At 50.7% G+C, this 20,609-nt stretch overlaps 9 protein-coding genes and 1 non-coding gene across 18 annotated transcripts; 6 read left to right on the top strand and 4 right to left on the bottom strand.

Annotated features, from left to right (window-relative positions):
* Positions 1-1,581: 1,581 nt before the first annotated feature.
* On the bottom strand, positions 1,582-3,418 carry PPTG_14220 (hypothetical protein). Of its 7 annotated transcripts, none has more exons than XM_008910767.1 (7): positions 3,238-3,418; positions 2,932-3,166; positions 2,800-2,865; positions 2,582-2,733; positions 2,337-2,514; positions 2,167-2,272; positions 1,582-2,075 (listed from the first exon to the last, which is right to left on the bottom strand). In XM_008910767.1, exons 1-7 carry the CDS (start codon positions 3,393-3,395, stop codon positions 1,837-1,839), a joined length of 1,134 nt encoding a protein of 377 aa, XP_008909015.1. In that variant the 5' UTR covers positions 3,396-3,418; the 3' UTR covers positions 1,582-1,836. The 7 variants fall into 7 exon arrangements, with proteins under 7 accessions (XP_008909015.1, XP_008909016.1, XP_008909018.1 ...); XM_008910768.1 differs by having other exon boundaries at positions 2,965-3,166; XM_008910770.1 differs by having other exon boundaries at positions 2,932-3,418.
* A 70-nt stretch (positions 3,419-3,488) lies between these two features.
* Positions 3,489-9,015, bottom strand: PPTG_14217 (hypothetical protein). Its single transcript, XM_008910763.1, has one exon. The coding sequence runs from the start codon at positions 8,775-8,777 to the stop codon at positions 5,526-5,528; it is 3,252 nt and encodes a 1,083-aa protein (XP_008909011.1). The 5' UTR covers positions 8,778-9,015; the 3' UTR covers positions 3,489-5,525.
* Positions 3,675-4,598, top strand: PPTG_14219 (hypothetical protein; the record flags this gene model as incomplete). Its single annotated transcript, XM_008910765.1, has 1 exon — positions 3,675-4,598. The coding sequence occupies one exon, from the start codon at positions 3,675-3,677 to the stop codon at positions 4,596-4,598; it is 924 nt and encodes a 307-aa protein (XP_008909013.1).
* PPTG_14218 (hypothetical protein) lies at positions 4,787-5,400 on the top strand (the record flags this gene model as incomplete). Its single annotated transcript, XM_008910764.1, has 2 exons — positions 4,787-4,991; positions 5,060-5,400. 2 exons carry the CDS (start codon positions 4,787-4,789, stop codon positions 5,398-5,400), a joined length of 546 nt encoding a protein of 181 aa, XP_008909012.1.
* A 550-nt stretch (positions 9,016-9,565) lies between the features above and the next one.
* Positions 9,566-10,685, top strand: PPTG_14216. 2 transcript variants are annotated; one of them, XM_008910761.1, is made up of 3 exons: positions 9,566-9,650; positions 9,759-9,826; positions 9,921-10,685. In XM_008910761.1, exons 1-3 carry the CDS (start codon positions 9,648-9,650, stop codon positions 10,462-10,464), a joined length of 615 nt encoding a protein of 204 aa, XP_008909009.1. In that variant the 5' UTR covers positions 9,566-9,647; the 3' UTR covers positions 10,465-10,685. The 2 variants fall into 2 exon arrangements, with proteins under 2 accessions (XP_008909009.1, XP_008909010.1); XM_008910762.1 differs by having other exon boundaries at positions 9,566-9,826.
* Positions 10,686-10,706: 21 nt separating this feature from the next.
* On the top strand, positions 10,707-14,654 carry PPTG_14215. 2 transcript variants are annotated; one of them, XM_008910759.1, is made up of 4 exons: positions 10,707-10,909; positions 10,975-11,460; positions 11,527-11,679; positions 11,744-14,653. In XM_008910759.1, exons 1-4 carry the CDS (start codon positions 10,721-10,723, stop codon positions 13,685-13,687), a joined length of 2,772 nt encoding a protein of 923 aa, XP_008909007.1. In that variant the 5' UTR covers positions 10,707-10,720; the 3' UTR covers positions 13,688-14,653. The 2 variants fall into 2 exon arrangements, with proteins under 2 accessions (XP_008909007.1, XP_008909008.1); XM_008910760.1 differs by having other exon boundaries at positions 10,707-11,460; positions 11,744-14,654.
* Positions 13,761-15,654, bottom strand: PPTG_14214 (hypothetical protein; the record flags this gene model as incomplete). The annotated part of the gene is made up of 4 exons (XM_008910758.1): positions 14,310-15,654; positions 14,141-14,225; positions 13,964-14,063; positions 13,761-13,896 (listed from the first exon to the last, which is right to left on the bottom strand). The coding sequence occupies exons 1-4, from the start codon at positions 14,598-14,600 to the stop codon at positions 13,761-13,763; spliced, it is 612 nt and encodes a 203-aa protein (XP_008909006.1). The 5' UTR covers positions 14,601-15,654.
* PPTG_14213 (hypothetical protein) lies at positions 15,041-17,082 on the top strand. The gene has a single exon (XM_008910757.1). The coding sequence runs from the start codon at positions 15,786-15,788 to the stop codon at positions 16,908-16,910; it is 1,125 nt and encodes a 374-aa protein (XP_008909005.1). The 5' UTR covers positions 15,041-15,785; the 3' UTR covers positions 16,911-17,082.
* A 447-nt stretch (positions 17,083-17,529) lies between these two features.
* On the top strand, positions 17,530-17,602 carry PPTG_20563. The gene has a single exon. It is a non-coding gene; the product is annotated as a tRNA-Arg (tRNA).
* A 627-nt stretch (positions 17,603-18,229) lies between these two features.
* PPTG_14212 (hypothetical protein) lies at positions 18,230-20,464 on the bottom strand (the record flags this gene model as incomplete). The annotated part of the gene is made up of 3 exons (XM_008910756.1): positions 18,230-18,367; positions 18,423-20,064; positions 20,118-20,464. 3 exons carry the CDS (start codon positions 20,462-20,464, stop codon positions 18,230-18,232), a joined length of 2,127 nt encoding a protein of 708 aa, XP_008909004.1.
* Positions 20,465-20,609: the final 145 nt, after the last annotated feature.

Here is a 20,609-nt window from a genome sequence, read left to right as displayed (position 1 = left end):
CAGATGTGACGTTTTGACCTATTGCTCTGTTTTCTCATGGCCTTTGGAGCCACCTTCACTAGAGGCAACTTCAACTAATATAATGGTTGCATTGTTGAAGCTCATCTCTGTCTGTTCCTGAGGCATCAGTGAAAGCGAATGTCGGTAACAGCTTTTCTAGCGGAAAATGCGGATAACTTATATAGGTAAACAACCAAGATACTTGCTGTGAACATTGATATCGTTTTTAGTACATAATATGATCATAGGGACTTGCTTCTACTAAAGAGTTCGCGTTAGGATGCATACCCCAAGAACGTCTTGTGTGGCACCGCGTTGTACAATGCTGTACCATCCGCCTTAACTTACTCGATGAAGAGTGAGTTAGGCCTTCCTGGTCTTCACTATCGGATTGTACGATGCAATCCCTTTCGTTTTCCTTGGTGACAAACAAGTGCATTGAGTCAACTCGGCTGTATAGTGCACGACAAACCAGATTGCATGCAACAGTACGTGATACAACAAAGAAATACAATAGTTAATAACAAAAATACATGTACAATAACATGTTGTTACTAGTATGCATGTGTTCTCCGAATGCATGGCCATCATCGGGCGACGACACTACCAAGGGGTTGCCAAAAACAAAAGGAGGGCTGTTGTTGGCTGCAGAAATAAGGAAGCAGAACTGACTTCTGTATCGATATATCAACAAAGTTTGCTTCCTGCACTTACGAACGTGATCCTTACAGTTTATCTGTTTATTACGGCACCGTGGCACCATGAAGTACATTTTACCTATTTTAACCTCGGTGCCTCTGCACCCTAAATTAGGCATCTTAACCACATCAAGCATTATTGCTTCATTTTACAAACCATCAGTAAGTGGAGATATTCCGCTCTTCTCCGCTCGACGACATATCTATGTAGACAGTAATATATACTTTCACGTCCAGGAAAGCTGATTCTTTAATTCGATCATCAATTGTGGTGATTGAGAATAAAAATATGTCAGAGTGGCCAAATTATTTTGATATTAGACGACTGATCAAAATTAAGGCATGTAGAAGTAGCTGCTGTACTGTATAGTACTGATACAATACTACGTGTAGTATTATAAACGTGCGTGCTCAACACTAATACTGTGCATCCCGTTCATTATTAATTAAACGCCTATTTTAATTAAAACTTTAAAGGAGGCACGCAGCTATGCCTAAAATGTACAGTGCTGGCCATAATTTTGTGTGGATCACTATTTTGCAAGTAATTAGGTCAATTTGGAGCAAATAAAGCCAAAATTGCGTAGAATTGCTATTTAAACAATGCGTTATCGGAGCATACATTTCTTTTGGCGAGGCGGTCCGTGGTTGCTGTTCAGAACAGCATAAAACCATATTGCAAGGCTCCGCGTCCAAGGGGTTAAATAGCAATTCTACGCAATTTTGGCTTTATTTGCTCCAAATCGACCTAATTATTTGCAAAATAGTGATCCACACAAAATTATGGCCAGCACTGTACTGTAGTTGATATAGAAAAACGAACTCTCGTGTGCTGCAGTTGTACACATTTTGAAATACAGGAGGTGATCACCATTAAAAATGGCTCTAGCATCGGTGGTTCTACCAAGTATTACAATTAAGATATTCCAGTATTCAAGTAATAGTCATGCTTCAAAAGATATCATTGGTGAACGATGGGTTTCAGCTCGACCCAACGAAATCACTTGAGCCGAACAGAATTCAGTTGATTTCACCATTTTTTTTTATCTCGAACTTGACGCTTCAAAATCCGTGGGATGTAGTTTGTACGGGTCTAGCTCATTACACTTGATGCTGTCCAAAATGATATGCCGCGCATTTAGAGCTTGCTGTTGACAGGCCCAGTCGTCACTTTCTCGAACCGCTCGCGTTGCATATTCTTCAACCGGTATCCGTTGCAAAAGTCAAGAGCGCCCCCAACCTTGCGATCCGCTTGCTGCAGCTTTGTAATAAGCAACCATGAATCATCAGCGCATCGCAACCAAAGAGCCTGTCGTTTCTTTTCAAAGAAAAAAGTCCCAGTCGCTGCTGGTCCGTTGCGAGCCTCGTCGGCTTCAACTGGAACGAAAAGCAGGTACAGCAAAATGGTAGGTTCTGTCAGCATACTACACCCTATCAGACTAACAACTCCGATGTAATATGCACGCACCCGATTGAAGCTCCTCGGCTGTCGGGATTCGGGCTTCAATCAACTTGACCACCTTTCCTCTAAATTGGACATTCACTCCAACTGAGCTGCTCAGTGCTTGCCACCGCTAGAAATCAATTGTACAGCCACGAATAAATGTGAGCGCATAGTAAGTCTTGAACCCGACGCACGTGGAAAATATCGCTAGCTGATTCGTCGAGTGAGATAAGGCCATCCTTGAACGTCAGTTTGGGAGCCTTACTAGCGATTGCATTGTCCTGCACTACTGCTGCTTTCTTACGTGTCGGCAAATCAGTCAGAGTTTCCACGATGCACTCTGCACCGAAAGTTGCGAGTTCCTTTGATAGGCTGTGTACACGAAAGCACACAAAATTATTATTTGTAAACCCCAACGGAAATACCTGCTTGAGCATACTCCTGGCACTGGATGTCGCGCTTGATATCGTAAGGTTTCTGGAGTAAAATACGCCCAACGTCGAAAGCCTTCGGGTCGATCTCGATCACTGATACACCAGTTGTTGGGTCACCATTCAACAGAGCGTGGTGGATCGGTGCAGGGCCCCGGTACTGCAATCATCAAATAACGCCATAAGTTCCAAGATTTCAGGCCAGCTTCACTTTCAATACACGAACCTTTGGCAATAGTGACGGATGCATGTTGATGGCACCATGGTGCAAATTTTTCAGCAGATGTGGGTGCTGCAAAAACACATCAAGAGCATTGGTGGTTGGTCTCAGCGTCACTGTAGATAGCCATGCACGTACCAAAAAGTATCCGAAGGAAACGACCACACCCACGTCAAAGTGATCCGTAACAGGGAAGTCCCAGGACTTCAGGGACTTGAGGCGCGATGGCGTGTCGTAGACCTTGAAGCCGCAGCGTTGCGCGAACTTTTTGACTGGCACTGGCTCATCTTTCTTGCGGCCGTTCATGGGGCGGTCCGATGGACAAACGACCTCGATGTGCTCTATGAGACGGCTGTCACCCTTCTCCTCATTGCTGTAGTGTACACAAGCAAGCAGGATTAAGCTTGCGGCACGAGAACCATACAAACCAATTAATGCGCGCACCTGTTGGCGTGCAACGCCTTGAGTGTGGCGAGCGACACGTCGTCCGTACCAAAGAAAAGGACACGATAAGGTGGAAGGCCAGGTGCCGCGAGCGAGAAGTGACGGCTGCCCAGCGACGCATACGCTCGAGTGGCGTGACGCCAAGCCAGAAACGTCATTTTTTTAGGTCATAGAGTAACCCTGTAAACCTGTCAACAAGAGGTTACTGGATTACGGCTGGGTACAGAAGGGTACACTAGCACCACATTTTAACACCCTTTTATAATTGGATGAAACTTGAATCTGATCCACTCTTTCATTGGACAATACCCCTTCGGAGGTCGGACTGGATATCCAGTCCGCATACATTGCCAAGTCCCACGCAGCCGTGTGCAACTCCCAAGGTCAATTGTGCGGAACTTTCCCAGTTCTCCGGCATCGACACTCCAGACAACACGATGAACCCCGCAAACAACTCGAGCCAGGAGCATGCTCCGGCTCCGACCTCTGCAGCTGCAGCTACAGCTCCTGCGCCAACGGCCGCCACGACAGCCACGGCGACGACATCAACTCCTGCGAACACCCAGGAAGACGTTCAAACCTCAAACGCGCCGTATGTGGCAGCGCAGCCGACGCCCAGCGCGATGAAAATGGCTTCGACGCTCCCACCTATCGCCGTAGCGCAGCCACTAGGCAACATCAGCCAGATCCAGTCGCATCTGGTCGGCGGCAGCAACATTCCTGTGAACCCGAACGCCCCACAAGGCATCTATCAGAGCGGGCCTAACAGCGCAAACCCGAGCCACCCGTACGTGACAGTCATGGCCATGGCCCCGATTGGACCCTCGGGTGACGCCGAGGTGGACAGTATGCGCTTCGCGTTCCTTCAAAAGTGCCGCTGGATGGCTGGGTGCTTGTTGGCGTACTACGTGGCGACCTTTTTGTTCCTGCAGCCGTTTATTCTAGGCACGTTGGGTCTGCTCACAGCATTTATGGGTTACTATGGCACGCGGCCACCTGTGGACGCGATGCGACTGAAGTGGCTGCGCTGGTACATTTGGGCGAACTACGTTATGCTGATCCTCAACATGTGGTGGCTGGTAGTGACACTGGTTTTCTCGGGGAGTATGTTTACCTATGCAGACGACAGCGGCAGCGACAGTGACAGTAACGCCGAGGATGAGTACATGGAGTCCACATACTACTACTCCAGCAGCGTTGGGCTCTTCGTCGGGCTGTTAGTGGCAGCTAACACGCTCATGCACCTGCGCTGCCTGCGTACCGCACAACTCCTGGTCGCGGAGCTCGTAAACGCTGGAGTCGACCGGCAGCCAGCTCCTGTCGTCATGCTCGCCACTGCAAACCCCGCCTCCGCAGTATAAGCAAACAGAAGCTGCAGCTTTATTAGAGAATGTAGCAGGGTGTGGATGTCTGTAACAATGCATGTGCCTACCGTAAACTGTAAATGTCCTGTAATTGGGTCCTGTAATTGTCGTGACTAATTTCACCCAATCACACAGCAACATTAGTACGCATTAGAGCATTAGGCGAACATCCTCCGCGTGGCAACATGTACTCGGTCTGGACGCGTGCGAACTCCGTGTTTTTCACGTCGTTGATGGCTCTTGCCATCATGTGTACCCTCACAGCCATCAGCACGTTCCTGCATGAGCCAGAGCCTGTCGTGAGGCGTCTGGAGATGACCAAGCTGCACTCGCTGCGCAACTACCGTGATAAGGCTGACCGCGCTACACTCTCGTTCGACCTGGACGCCGGTGCGTTCGTTGACTATAGTAGCAACTTCTCTTTATCTGTATGCTAACATCCACCTATCTTACGACAGACCTGAGCTCCGTGTTCAACTGGAACGTGAAGCAGCTCTTCGTGTACGTGATGGCCGACTTCGAGAGCGCCAGCAACTCCCGCAATCAGGTGGTGATCTGGGACAAGATCGTGCAGACAAAGGAGGCCGCAGGCCAGTTGCAGTTCCAGGACGAGGGCGTCAAGTATTTCCTGGCTGATCAGTACGACGAGCTGCGTGGCGCCAACGTGACTCTCAGTCTCGAGTGGGACATCATGCCTGTGTGCGGCCGCCTCTTCGTGCACTCCAGTGACACCAAGGCGAACTTTGAGATGCCAGACAAGTACCAGGGCAAAGCTCCCAAAGCTGGAGGTCGTTTTTAGAGAGAGAAACCTCTGGAGATTCTTGTAGATGGCACTCACTAATTGCTCTTCACTTGCTCCCCATTAGGGCTCTCAGTCTGTCTTACGGGTATTTGAGATGCTCATCAGATTTTGTATTAGACACTTCATTTGTTCTCGAATCGAGCGCGGAGAGCTGCTACACCAGACAGTGTCGTGGTCTCCTTCTTCTTTTCTGGTGTGGGTGGCTCCTTTGGTGCATCCGGAGAAGGTGATGCCGACCCCGTGGCATCACTCTGAGTACGCGTCAGTGTTACGAAGTCGATCTTCCCATTGGAGATTTCCTTGCGTCTCTGTTTCATCCGAGCAGCAATAGTCTTGATCTGGTCCATCCCAGTGGCAGGATTGGCGACAGAGCGACTGCAATTGAACACCGGCTCGGTCTCCGCTCTAAGCATGGAAGTGTCGATGCTGGCAACTGATCGTGCTTTGTGTAGTTTTCTGTGTCTCCTCCGCTCCGACTTCACGCTTCCGTTGTCGTCCATAGCGATGCCGTGATCATGTCTAGCTGTGTGGTATGCACTCCGGCGCATTGGCGGCAGGTCATCGGCCTCCTCACGAGCAGCTACGAAGACGTTATCAGTAGACCGATGTCGCAGTAAAACTGACACGGACGACGTAGGAGGAGGCCCAGGGGGTAGTGGTGGTTGTTTGGACTCGGACTTTGCTGATACTACTGGTGTCGCAGTAGTTTCTTCTTCGCTCACTTCCTCCTCGTTAATCCGGAGACTGAGCGGAATACTGCGCGCCAGTCGTAATTGATCGTTAAATTTGCGCGAGTTTCTACGGCGCTTCATCAGTTTATCCTTGTGTTTGCTGTCGCTAGACTCGGATGAATCATCATCAATGCCTAATATGGAAGGCGTTGGCTCGTCCCCTGTTGAGGATCCTGATGCGACCGAAGTACCAAACAGATTCTCCCACGATTCGTCACCGTCTTCACCTACAACGGTGGACGCAATGATCTTCATTTCCTCCACATCGCGTACACTGCCAGCGTATGATGCCGTGATTGAGGAGCCTTCTATCACAGTAGTTGCATTAGACGCACTGGACTCTCCACGCCCACGACCAAACTTCGATACAATGCCATCAGTACTAGTGCTACTCATACCACGACCACTTGAGAACGACGACCAGTCTGGTAGCGTGAACGACGTGAATTGCACATCGGCGGTTCGTGCTGCAGGAACTCTACTGCTGCTGCGACCAGATAGTTCACTATCACGTCCAGAAGGACGCTGCCAGTCATCCTCTTCCATCCCCATGGGTTCTTCTCGCTTCTCTTCATATTCGTCCTCCTGCAACCGCTCCAACGCCATGCCTTGAACGGATGAAAGTAAGCTGATACGCTGCTCCTCGCCCAGTTCGTATGCAAAACACACATTGCGCGCGTATTGAAGAAGCTGTCGCCGCGTAAAGCCAAAGCTAGAGAGATGATACAAGTAGGCCGACGCTTGCCCGTAGACGATATTGTGCACCTCCAGAACTTTTTGCGCTCGTTCAGGATCAGGCAGGAAATACCATGGAGTGTCCGTCGATGTCTTGCTCAGTTCTTCCGCCACACTTTCTAGTAACGCGTCTCCCCAAAAAGCTGCTACACGCCACGCTGCATGATCTTTCAGCGCAGCATGAAGATACTCCTGCCCGTCCTTGCTGGTTTTACGATAAAATGTCTGCAACATGTTCATGAGGTGCTTCGTAGAGCGTGTGTCATGCTGAGCAAGGCATGCATCTAACAGCAAACGTAGCGCAGCCGCAAGTCTTGAATATCCTTCACGTGTCAGTTCGCGATCGTGAGTTCGTTGATGCGTAAGGCAATCCAGTATGATGCGTCGAACAACGCCTAAGCGATACATTGACTGTGTAGCTGAAGCCGACGCATCTGTGAACTTGCCGCGGTGTTTTGATGATGCTCCTGAAGAGGTTAGTGAGGCAGAAGGGAGAAGAGCAGCTTCAGGCTCTACGAAGCAACTCGATACAAAATCCTTGATGATCTCGACGTCCTTCTCGGACACACCGGAAGCCTTGAGCTTGGCAATATCCTCTGGTGAACCTGAAATTGACAAGTAACTATCCGGTTCGGCTGAATGCCGCGATTGCTGTTCGTAGCGCCATGATACGCGATGCCATTCCATCAATCCTAATGCCTTTGCATGTCGATGAGTAAGTTCTGGCGCCATACTATCCACGATATACTGCTGTACAACCGAGTCACGGTCCATAGCCTTGAGCGTTCGCTGCAAATCCGCCATCGCTTCAATTTCTGCCTGTAAAATCGCCACTTTGGTCTCCACGAACTGCCCGATAACAATCAATAGCGTGTCTAGTCGATCTTCCTCCACACTCTGCGAGAGTTCCGAAGCTTCTTCCACGACTTCATCTCGTCTTGCAATCGCGCTTATCAACATTGTCCCCGCATCGTCGTATTCAGCGCCGGCTGTTTCATCCTCACTAAAAGCATTCGAGAAACGGTACTGTGCCGTCTGGAAGGCACGCTTCACTTCTGGGTTGTTTGGCTGCACTTGGTACGTAGCTTCATTAGCAGCTAGCACAGTCTTCCAGTGGGCGAGTTCATCCGCCGCTCGCGTGACGCGCTGTCGTGCTTTGTCCATCTTCTTCTCAGCCATCTGCACGTCGGCCACACAGCGCTGAACCAAGTTGTAAACATCTCGTGCCCATCGCTTCGACTTGCCAGAATTCTCGAGTGGCTTGGTCATATCCATGTAGGCCTTGCTAGCTGCCAAGTGTTTGTTGCCGAGCACCTGATTGTACGTTCGCATCTGCGTGAAAAAGTCCTGGAAGCAGGACTGGGCCACCTCCTGCGGCTGTAACGCCGGCAGACAAGCATCGCTCAAGTGGGTCTGTGCCACCATGTGCTCCGTGGCCGACGCCGCCCTGAGATATTTGCGAAGCTGCTTGCGGACTTTGACACCGCTCTCCACGCGCTCACTGGCGCGTACAAACGGCACCTGTCGGAAAGAGGGCGCGCCTGAGCCGCCGTGAGCTGGAGTGGGGCGCTCACCCAGCATGTAAGGCGGCGAAGGGACCATTGTCGTCGCCATGGTGGAGCTGGAGCCGAAGGAACGGACAGAACTTACGGAGGTTGGACTGAGGCTGCGTGGGCGGCGATGTCGCAGGCGCCGTGGAGCCAGCAGAGAGAGTGAGGGGGTGGCCAGCAAGCGCCGAGGAAAGGACTCGCTGGACGATGACTCCGAATCGGACGATGTGAGTAGCGCTGGGGAGTTCGCGTCAGATGCGGAGCTGCTTCGGCGGCGGCGGTGTCGGTGTCGTCGACGCTTGATGCGAGACGGGAAGCTGGGTAAAGAACGCAAATAATTGGTAGAAATTGGACGCATTCTGCAAACCGAAACCAAATAGGGGGTAGACTCTAAACGGATCTCTAACTCGGACGGAGATCGTTTTTCGGGGACTAGCTCGCTACAACGACTGAATCTCTCTGTTTAATGCTCCGCCAAAGAAGCCGTGCTGTGCTACTATGTAAGCTCCATGCATGGAGAAGTCGTGGACCGTTTGCGTGTCGAGCATTGTGGCGTTGTGGACTTTCTTGACAATCCCAATTGAGCCCGCCAAAACGAACTCTCCGAATTAGAGATCCCGTTAGAGGACATTCAGACGAAAAAAAACCATTACAATTTTAATGGCTTTTTTGTCTGAATGCCATCCAACGGGACGGTTTATTTGGGTTATTCGGAACCAATTCAAAAAAGTCAAGTATGGGTCCGTAATAATAAATGCTTGGTTGGCTTTATAACATAGTTCCAAAATCTCGTCGTGACGTATGCTGATTGGCTCGGATGGCATTCAGACGAAAAAAACCCATTAAAATTTTAATGGGTTATTTTCGTCTGAATGCCATCCAAGCCTATATTATTACGACCCAAAATTGGACTTTTTGATGTGGGTTCCGAATAACCCAAATAGACCATGCCGTTGGATGGCATTCAGACGAAAAAAACCCATTAAAATTTGTAATGTTTTTTTCTCGTCTGAATAAATATCAGCAATAAATTATTGTCTTTAATTCCAAAAATGGGTTTTGGTTTGGTTCCGGGGTCCCAGATTTTCGGGACCAATTATGTGCTGAACACTGGTGCAACCTCAAAATGTTGTTTCAGCCTTTTGGAGCAACATCCATAAGATCCACCACGCTTCCCCCCTTCGAAAAGAGAAATCTAACAGAATTTTGCAGCGCTGTCGAAGGCATCATGGTACGAGTGTCCTGTGCTTCACCGGCAGGATAATCACTCTTCTTGTGTTTAAAGGAAGAGCCGGCTCACTTATCCGTGGTTTGTATTTGCTTTTGCTGCGCATATTAGTCCATTTTGTCGTACAACGGAGCGGCGATCATCGCAATGGCGGGCAAAGATTGCGTTGGCATTGCATGGTAAGTTTAGAGCCTTATACTGACAATAGTGCGCCTTCATAATATCTATTTTCTAAGCGCCATTGCTAACATTATTCTTATTGTAAACCAACAGCGATACCAGACTAGGCATGCAGGCACAGACAGTGGCCATGGACTTCCAAAAGGTGTTCCGTGTGACCGACAAGACGTTCCTGGGCCTAGCGGGCCTCGCCACCGACGTGCAGTCAGTGTCGCAGCTACTTAAGTTTAAGATCAACATGTACAAGATGAACGAGGAGCGTGACATTAAGCCCAAGACGCTGAGTGCGCTGCTGTCCAACATGATGTACGAGAAGAGATTCGGCCCGTGGTTCGTGGAGCCTGTGATCGCTGGCTTGACAGAGGACAACAAGCCTTTTCTATCCAGCATGGACTGCCTTGGATGTGAGATGATGACCAAGGACTTTGTTGTGGCCGGCACTATGGAGGAGGCGCTTTACGGCATGTGCGAGTCCATGTACAAGCCCGACATGGAGGAGGAGGATCTTTTCGAGACGCTCTCACAGTGCCTGCTGTCTGCTTGCAACCGCGACGCTCTCTCCGGTTGGGGTGCCGTCGTTCACATCATCACACCCAAGGGAATCACGTCGAAGAAGCTGCAGTCGCGCCAGGATTAGGCCTCTCATTGCAGTTTGGTGGTTATGCCACGGTGTTCTGGATGAGATGGGGCGGACTCTGGGCTAGGGGCGTGGGCAAATAACGCCACAATAACACTAGGACAGAGCAATAAAGCCAAATCGAATAAACGGCGTAACCACATGCAGGACTTGCTCCACTCTGGACATTGTCCCGTAAATAAAAGTTCGAGTACCATAAATATGATTGTTTTAGAGGTGGTCCACTTACACATCCATTTCACCATCGATCGATCTCATGGGACGGAGACGCCCCAGTCACTCCGAGGAGGACGCGGCGGCACCGTCCGCACAGGACCCCGCTCAGTCGAAGCTGCCGTGGGGGATGGAGAAGACAGAGATGCAGCCCAGCTCTCTAACGTCGCTCACGGACGACAAACTGGCGCGCTTCGTGCTGGGCCACCAGAAGAAGACCAAGTTCCAGAAGGTTTGCCGGCGCTAACGGCACTGTTAATTCGTGGCTTAATTCACTGACGACGGAAGTAAATGCAGGAGCGAGAAGATCGTGAAGCCAAGAAACGGCAAGCAGATGAGGAAGCTGCCAGAATCTACGCGACGTTCGTGGCGTCTTTCGATAATGAGGACGATACAAAAGGCAAAGCATTTGTTAGAGGAGGAACACAAGCAGCTCAGGGCCATAGTCAGTCGGCAGTGCAAAGCAGAGATGTGTACCGACTCAAGGGCAAGGAACAGGTCGCTTCTTCTTCATCGGGGAAAAAGGTGTCGGAGATGGACAAACTACTACAAGAGATCAAGCAAAAAGATGCCGAGCAGAGAGAGATGCTTCAAACAATACACAGGCCGAAGAAACGACGTGCTATTGATGAGTTTCTGGAGGAAATGAAGGAGCGAGGCCCTGCGCCTGTCTCGATGGAAGGTGTTGGTATGACGAAAGGATCGTTCGACAATGGAGACCCGGAGACAACGAATTTGTATGTGGGGAATTTGGCACCGACTGTCACAGAGGAAGTTCTGCAGGTGCGTTATAATCAGTGTATGCTACTTTGGGTTGACAGAAACTAATGGTGCTTTGGTTGGCTGCAGGCGGAGTTTGGGCGCTACGGAGAGGTATACTCAGTGAAAATCATGTGGCCGCGATCAGAAGAAGAACGAGCGCGCAAACGCAATTGTGGATTTGTCAGCTTCTACAAACGGCGAGATGCTGACGATGCTCGCATCAACTTGGATAACAAGCAGGTACGTTCGTTTTGACATGCCCCGTCAATTTGTCCCCTGACGCGCTCTAAATGTAATACTGCAGTTGGAGGGTCAACCAATGATTGTTGGATGGGGCAAAGCAGTGAAGATTCAGCCTCAGGCTCACGCTCCTGGTCTTATACTTCCGTCGGTAGTGCCCAATCCACTGGTAATTGCCACACCTGCTGCATCAACTGCCAATATCGATATAACTGGAAAGCAGGCCGTTACGATCGAGATACCTATCGATCAAGAGGTAAGGCGGCGCGTGAATCATCTAGCTCACTATGTGGCTGCCGATGGACTCCAGTTTGAGAATGCGGTGCGCATGCGCGAAGCAAACAACAAGGCCTACAGCTTCCTCTTCGATCCCCAATCTGCTTTGGCGCTGTACTATCGATGGAGAGTCTACTCGTTCGCGATGGGGGATGACGAGCACTCCTGGCGTGAAAAACCGTTTCAGATGACACTCGAAGGTCCTGTGTGGATACCACCCAAGATGCCTTCTCGATCGCCTAGGGATCGGAGACGGGGCTCTCATTCTCGATCGTCTGGACGATACAGCCATCACGACAGAGGTGCCTCACACCGGAGCCATAGCAGAGGCCGGAGCTATAGTCGGAGCAGATCCCGAAGCTCTAGTCGAAGCCCAAGAAGGTCCCGTCGACGAAGCCGAAGTGGTAGTCGTCATCGTTCTCGTAGTAGCTCAAGCAGCTCTGGTGACGATCGCAGTAGTCGAAGAAGTCGCCGGCGTACTCGTAAAAGACGCAGTCGAAGTCGAAGCCGCGGGCGTCGAAGCCGTTCATTGTCATCGGATGACTCGAGTTCACGAAAACGTAGTCGTCACTCACGCTCGCGTCCTCGGAAGGATGGCCGGCAGCATGATGAAAACCGACATGAGTCGAGCCGAGAAAGTAGGCGTCCTGGTGGTCGAGGTGGATTTAGTCAAGGATATGGGGAAAAGAACGAAAAATTGCTGACAGGGCAACAAATTGCACGAGCTCGCGATATGGAGAGAGGACGAGAGCGTAACCGATTATCGAATGAGGACTACGACACTTTCAAGGAATCGCTAGATGAACTAACCTTGGAGCGAGAATCCGTGAAAAAGACGATGGGTTTTGCTTTGGACAATTCAGAGGCGGCGGTGGATCTGGTCAACATCATTTTAGAGTCTTTCAAAAGCTCGACCTCTTCGGGCGTGGCTCTTGTTGGTCTATTGTACGTGACGTCCGACATTTTGCACAACAGCTCGGCTGCTGTCAAGAACGCGTCGCTTTTCCGCACGACATTTCAAGAGTGCCTGCCAGAGATTATGGATACACTACGCATTGCCCACAAGAGCATCGCTGGTCGCATGTCTGCAAATGCGATGAAGGAAAAGGTGATGAACGTGCTGACGGCATGGGAAAGCTGGAGTCTGTTTCCCCCTGCCGTGCTCGTGGGGCTCCATGCTACATTCCTGCGAAAAGTGGAAGAGGACGAGTATATCGCCACCCACAGCCTGAATTTTGATGGCATTGGAGAATCAGATCAAGAGCGATTACGGAAAACATGCCGACAGTCAGGAATTATGGCCACTGGAGATGCGAAGCGGTTGGCAGTGCGACTGCAGTGGCTGAAGGAGTTTACATCTCCAACTGCACTGATTGCTCCTGGGTCAACAGTAAACCCCAGTTTTCAATCAAATACCACTAGCAACGTAAGGGAAACGGCCACCCCGACTGCACCAGATATTGATACAAACGATGAGACAGCAGAGACGATCAGCGAAGATGGCAAAGGAAATGGAAACGTAGATGACTTGGATGGCGAACCTATTGATGGAGAGCCGATCGTAGAAGACAGCGATGATATTGATGGTGAGCTGATGGACGATGGAGTGCTAGATGGAGAACCGCTAGACGGAGACACGGCTGAAGACGATCTAGATGGCGAGCCACTCGATGGTGAAGATTTGGATGGCGCTCCTATGGATGAGGAAGATTTGGACGGGAAACCGATCTAGGCTACTGCCCCATTCATTATCGGTTTATCTACTAGGAAGAAGCAATTATGTCTCGTCAGTGGAGTGTGCTTGTTTACGAGAATTGTTCCGATAGCTCAATCAAATCCATGGCGCCATAGTCCACAATATCAAGGTGTCGCTCTTGATCTTCTTGCCACTCGATGTGATTCGCGTTTGGTGGGTCGATGTCTTGGTCGTCTTCATTGTCACTATTGTGTTCGACAGTTTGAGAAATGGTTACGGTCCACAAAGGACATTCTGGAAATGGGTGCTTACTTATTGCTGAGAGTTACCGGTATGGCTTTAACGCATGGAACAGAACGTCCTTCCTGCAGCAGAGTAAGCTGGAGAGTGCGTAGATGCGTCTCGCGCTGCTGTGTGTATAGTTACAGAAACTATCGCGTCGTTCAGGAATGCCAAATTGAATAAGAAATGAAACATTGGAAAGGATATTGCACAGAATGTGGAGCTGCAGCAGCTTCTGCAGGGCGTGAACGTCTCCTTGGTAGGCTTCCATAGGCCCAAGTTTCTCGATCATCTGTTGCAAGGGTGGTCGTTCAGTTCAGAGTTCGGCACGAGACCCGTGAGGCATCATTACATGTAGGAAAAAAAATATTAATACCTCCGCCACCTTAGTCCACACGTGAAGGCGATCCGCGAGGATACTCTCCAGCGTTGCCTCATTTGTGTATGGTGCGGACAGAGGTTGATGTTTGATTTTTGAAATGGTCGTGGCTTCAGAAGGCACTACAAGACAATCGGCCAGCGTTGGTGCATTCTCCAGTGACATGGAGGGGTGGAATTCGACAAAGCCTCTGTCTGCTGTTGTCGAGGTTGCTCCAGCTCGTAGGGCGGCCGAGCGGCCATTATCAAGCTGCCTGCCGCGGCTGGACGTTGATTTCCTCGACATCATTATGGGGTCGAAGAAGCCGTTTTATAAATAATACAGCTTGACTTTCCTAGCCCATTTACATGTTCCACACATTTCAGTTTCTGAATCGTCATCCCACGGTTTGATGCTCTCTCTCTCTCTGCTTCCTGAACTGCAGGACCGCCGAAGTGATGACCGACTACATGTATTATATTTGCGTTCGCAGCACGCTCCACCAAGCGGAGCACTGTAGGCAGGCGAAACTATCGGAGCTCAAGGCACATGTCCTGCGATAATATTACACGCGTTGCAGTAGGTTCAACCTCGCCACAAATCTTGGGATCACTTGGTCAATTTTGGCGCCGAATCGGCGAGGTAGTCTCGGTGCGGTGCGCCCCGCTTCAAGGCCATGCCACCATCGTTGCACACAGTCGCTTATTAACAGCGAGCGTGACGACGTGGAGCCATAGGAATAAATTTGGCTGTGCAACATTTGGGATCCATCCAAACTTACGATTACGGGCCGGGCGAGGTCGTTGGACTCCGCGTAGCGTACATGTAGTCTTCGGAAGACTGCATGTACGCTACGCGGAGGGGGGGAAGACGCTTTCCCCCAACGTGTAGGCGACTGACAAGTGGCGTGCGCGATTGGTGTGGACTATCCGAAGGTGTATCCATAACTCCTAGACCCTGGAGACTCGAACGAAACCCGCGGCATGCATCGGTCAAATGGGCCTGCCTTTTAGCTCAGGCCCAGCATACATCTTGACCAAACTTTGGTCCAAGAAGCATGCGCACTCTGCGACGGAAGCTGCCCACGCTCACGGTGGTGACACAAGAATCTTGCATGCCACATCTTGTCAAGATGTGGCATGAATTGCTTTTGGGTGCCAAATTGGAAGCGTTTCATGTGGCATTTCGTCTATCGCTGGTGCCATCTGGTCCTCGAGTTGTCGGGTTGCGCCTTCTTTTGGGGGGAATTGGGCTTGCAGGTCTTTACCTGACCGACTCTATTGGGCGCCTGTGCTCGCCGTTCATTCCGCGCGGCGAAGGACTTTCCCACTGGCCAAGGCCTCAGCACTTCGCTTCACAAGCACTCACTCCATTGACCTGGAGTATTCGCCTCACCTGGCCCAGACGGAAGGGTCGGAAGGTAGACAGCAGAAGACACAGGTAGCTTGCTAGCCGCAGCGAGTAGGCTCGCGGCAACACAACACAGAGACAGGTATGGGCGCCAGAAAACTTTGCGCGCTGTTGCTGCTGGCGCTGTACGCTTTGGTGCTCGTCACGGCGCAGACCAACAACTCCACCACCACCACAGGAGGCACCACCACCACTGGGGGAACAACCACAACGACGACGACGGATACGTCTTCAGATGATGATACCGACTCATCGTCAGACACCTCGACGACCTCGACGACGACCACGGCGCCAACTCCTACGCCGACACCGACTACCAAGACCCCTTCGACGACTACCAAGACACCGACAGCCACTACGGAGGCCCCGAAAGCCACTACGGAGGCTCCGTCAGCCACTACCCCGACGCCAACGACCGCGACGCCGACGGCGACTACGCAGGCTCCCACTGCTACGACTGAGGCGCCTACGGCTACGGTAGCGGCTGCGACGTCTGGCTCGACTGACACCACGCAGTCTTCTGCGCTAGACTCATCATCAACCACGTCGATTTATGGCACAGCGGCGCCGAGTAGCTCTGGCGGCTCGATGAGCGCAGGCACTGGTGACTCTAGCTCCTCTTCGTCGTCCAGCTGGATCGTGCCTGTTGTCGTTGCCGCCGTGGTGGTTCTCGCGCTGCTCATTATCACCTTCTACGTTCGTACGCGGAAGCGCGATGACCAGGACGACCTGGATCGCCAGAGCGACATGTTCTTCGAGGCCCCGCGCTCCAATACGAACAACTACGCGAACGCTGCCGGTACAGGCGGCAACCACGGCATGGTGGGTGGCGTGACGGCGGAGGAGCGTGCCCAGAAGGAGGTCATCATGGCCATGCGCAAGGAGTCGGCTGTGACGGCGGCACCTGCTGCCATCCCGCCTGTGTCTTCCAAGATGCGCAGTGACTCGGTGACCGGCGCCCCACCGCAGACGCGCACCCGTCAGGACTCGGTGCCGATTCTGGCTGAGCCACGCTTCACGTTGCAGCAGCAGGTAGAGCTGGAGCAGTCGCAGCACTCGATGCGTGTGGCCGGCGTGCCACGCTCTCCACAGGCGATGACCAGCCCCGTCGGTCAGTCGTTCGAGCCGGGCACCTCGTTTGAGCCGGGCAAGTCCTACGACCCGTCGCACCCGACGCCGGGCGCATCCGTGCCGGGGGTGACCCTGTAAGGGACGTCAAGTGCCAGCAGGTATCTTTGAGGGAGGTGGCGGTGCGGCTGCCGTAGAAGGTGGAGCTGCGCCGGCGTGCCTTGTACATCCTTTTTTGCTCGTAGACGCGTGGCGGTTGCGCCGCGCTCCCTCGTTAGCTTTAATGAACCAATAAACCAATTGAAAGAACAGAGGAGTGGTGCTACACGTTACGGAAGCTGTACAACCTGCTCCTGTCGTTTTTGGCCCCAGGTTCGGTCCAAAAAGCGGAAGTCGGTGAGCGGCTGACGCGCGAAAGAACGTAATGAAAACGTGATCAACAGCCTATCTAGCCTTTAGCCATATCTATAAACTCATTGCATTCATACGTATTGGCCTGCTAATGATCGGCGCGGCATCTTCGGAGTAGCTGTTGCTAGCAAGACGAAAACTCTTTTGTACCTAATGCTGAAATAAGATTCATGTACGGTACTTGGTGCAAGAAAAAACAGGTAAGAGAGCACGGCGTACTGATGTGGCCTTACGTTCGTTCTACTTTACCTACCGCGACGTATCTAGGCGAGCGATTATATCATTTATTAGTAAGTTAATAAATAATATTAGCAAGTTGGTGTATAATGTTTTTACATTAGGCAAGTGTGTCCGCGTGGCCTAATGGATAAGGCATCGCCCTCCGAAGGCGGGGATTGGGGGTTCGAGTCCCCTCGAGGACGCTTTTTTCGCGGGCATTTTGACTTGATTAAAGTATGCTGATTTGGAGATTTGAATTTGAAAATAGGATCGTTGTCACCAGCTTTGACAGCTTGTTGCCTTTTGACTCTCTGCGTTACTTCCTGGGCATCCGCCTTTGCTACCCAGTTGGAACGTAATTCTCTTGATTAACATGTTTGTTGTAAGCTTATTTATGCTTAATGGCACGCGGTTTTCTATTGTGCTTTGTTGTTTACTTGAGTACGTGGTCGCAGTGCTCGCCCTGAATGCTACCGGTGTACCCGCATAAAATAACATTTTTCTTTTTCTATAGAAGCCTTATATCGTACAAGTTATATGTGTTCGACGAGGTCTACTGGCGAACTGATTGTGTTTGCAGGCTGCTTCAGTCGAAACGAGGGTAATGAAGTTGGGAACTGGTCAGCGCAAAACAAGCAAGAGACTTCTGGATGCGCTTATGGCTGAGTACTTCAGTTACCGGTAAATCCCTCCTTGCCTCCATCAGCAAATAATTTTGACTATAGAAGCTTACGCTGTGAACAGTTAAATGCTGATGCAGTGCTGATGGACGTTAACCATTTACTTTTAGTTTTATAGCAGCTCTGCACCACGTTTATCGGACAACATCTTCACCGCAAGCCTTGATTAGTCGTTGCACTTTGAGCAAGGCGGGCTACTTCACGAGCCTTCCGTTCGTCGAGCGTTGGGTCCACCCGCATAAGAGCTTCCCATAGCTCCAGCTTTTGAGTTCGTCGAGCTGCGAAAAACTGCATGAAAGAGTAAAGATAGGTGATTAATCAAGTTGAATCAAGCTCAACTTACTCGTTCCGTGCCTCGCAGTGATGAATACTGGAAAGTCATCCTGTCGCGAACAATCCGCTCAGTCTCACACTTCTTCTGCATAATTTGTTCCTGTAGCGCAAGTAGCTGTTGCTTGTATATGGACGTGGAAGTCGTAATTGGCAATTTAAGCGCGTCCAGACTGTACATTGTGGATCCAAGCTGCTGTGATATGGAAGGAGGTGGCGGCGGTTGTTTCTCATTTTGGCGAGGAACAGGCTCTGTATCACGCGGAGGCACTTCGTTTTCGTGACCAAGACTATGTGATGGCGTTGTAGCAGGCGCAGACGGCGTCGAAACGAACAAGTTGTGCATACCATCGGGAATCAGATCTGCTTGAATTGCTGCATGGTTCCCAGTAAATTGGGTGCAAGCGTCCTTCATCTCCACACACTGTTCTTCATTCAGATCAATGGCTCTGATGATAGTTACGCGCGCTCGTCGAGCTACAGTCAAGTCGTCCGCTGGATATCTCGCTTCCGGAGACTTGACTTTTTGTATCGACGCCACTGTAATTTGAGGTATGCTAACGACATTGTCGCTTGGTACTTGTTTATCATTCTCCTTGCCGACAATACTATCGTCTGTCGGACAGGTGGGCTCGTTTTGGTATAAGTTGCCCTCTGGTATCTGTTCTGTTATTGATGCTGATCCCTCACTGATAGCGCCCACAGGTTGTTCTACAGTTAGTTGATCTTTAGGATCGACGATACCATTTCCATTGTCTTCACGCCCAACTTCATGAAAACTATCCGATTGGAGAAATTCACTCTGCTCTTCGTTATCAGATAACGGTCTCGATTCGGAGCTTTCAGGCGTTGGGTCTCGTTGGTCCCGATCACTCATTACTGACTGGGGTGTCTGTATTTGGAGCGGCGCGTGTCCACCGATTTCATCGTCAGAGAAGTCCATTGAGTAGTCAAACGTTTTCTCGGCGATGGTGTTAGCCACTAGGTGGGGTGTCACCACACTGGCGACTGTTGTTGCCACCGTTGAATCTTCCTCGAATGCATCTTCCTCATAAACTTCACTCTCGGACACAATCGATTGGCCTGATTTCGGCGATATAAACGTTGGTGTGACTTGGCTTCGCTGAATACCGTGAAGGTAGTTGTCAGCGACTCTACTTTGGCTAAGACTCTCCTCCTGAAATGACTCGTTGTAATCGTCAGTGCTCTCCTCGTGGTACACTGATCTCGGTTGCATTGTCGATGGCGTCGTAGTGACAGGAAGAATTCCTGATCGCTCCTCTGATGCACCGCTGTGAAAAGATTCGATGTTGTCTTCAAGTTCACTCCTGCTTTCATCAAGCTGTGAAGTTGGTGCTATATGTTTTGTTGGTGGCACGTGAGCTGCGCTTGAGAAAGGAGCAGAATCACTGCTCTGGCTACTTCCACCTTGATCGACATCTTGAAGCGCGTCGACATGCTTGGGCCCTGTTTCGCCACGTTTAGGGATGAATTCGGAAGTTTGAAATGCTTCGCTGTCTTGGATTTTGGAGCTAGCCATAGCACTTGAGGGGCCTGCGTTCTTATCGCTGATGAGTTCTGTGTCACCACCAGACGATTCCACGATGGAATCATCATCGTCATCCGAGTCTAGACTTATGTGTCGCCTGCTTGAGCTACGCAAAATACTTTCAGACAACGAGCTCATATAGTGTAAAATGATACTCACCTGGTTCGAGTGTTGGTTCCATTAGAATCGCCCACGGCTACACTTGAATACTTCGACAGGAAGTTTTTGGCTCTATCCAGCGCACTTCCAGACGAAGGAGTCGGAGTTCTGAAATCGCTGGTACTCATTGCTGGCTGCTTCAAATTTGACTCAGTTCGTTGGCGTATGCTGCGATCGCTATCGTTGTCGTCGTTGTCACTGCTGATACCGCTCATGTTACTTAGACTGCCACTGACATCACTTGCATCGTCGCCGCTGTCGGTGGTGCTAGGGTGCTTGCTTGTCGATTTGGCATTATTAGAGGCTGCAGGTATTGCGATCTCAAAGTCATACGGGTCGTCACTCATTGCCGCTAGCTAAGATAATTGCAGCGTGACAAGTCGCCATCCCGTCGGTTTCTAATGTACCAGTCCGTTTCTATCGCCTGGTCCAAAGTTTGAACGTGTTTTAATGTTTTCTAGCCGTTATGAATTATACCAATGCAGTTGAAGT

This window comes from Phytophthora parasitica (assembly GCF_000247585.1).
Source record: "Phytophthora parasitica INRA-310 unplaced genomic scaffold supercont2.39, whole genome shotgun sequence".
Classification (NCBI taxonomy): domain Eukaryota; phylum Oomycota; class Peronosporomycetes; order Peronosporales; family Peronosporaceae; genus Phytophthora; species Phytophthora nicotianae.
The sequence above is the reverse complement of the archived record's forward strand: the minus strand, read 5'-3'. Positions and strand labels throughout refer to the sequence as shown.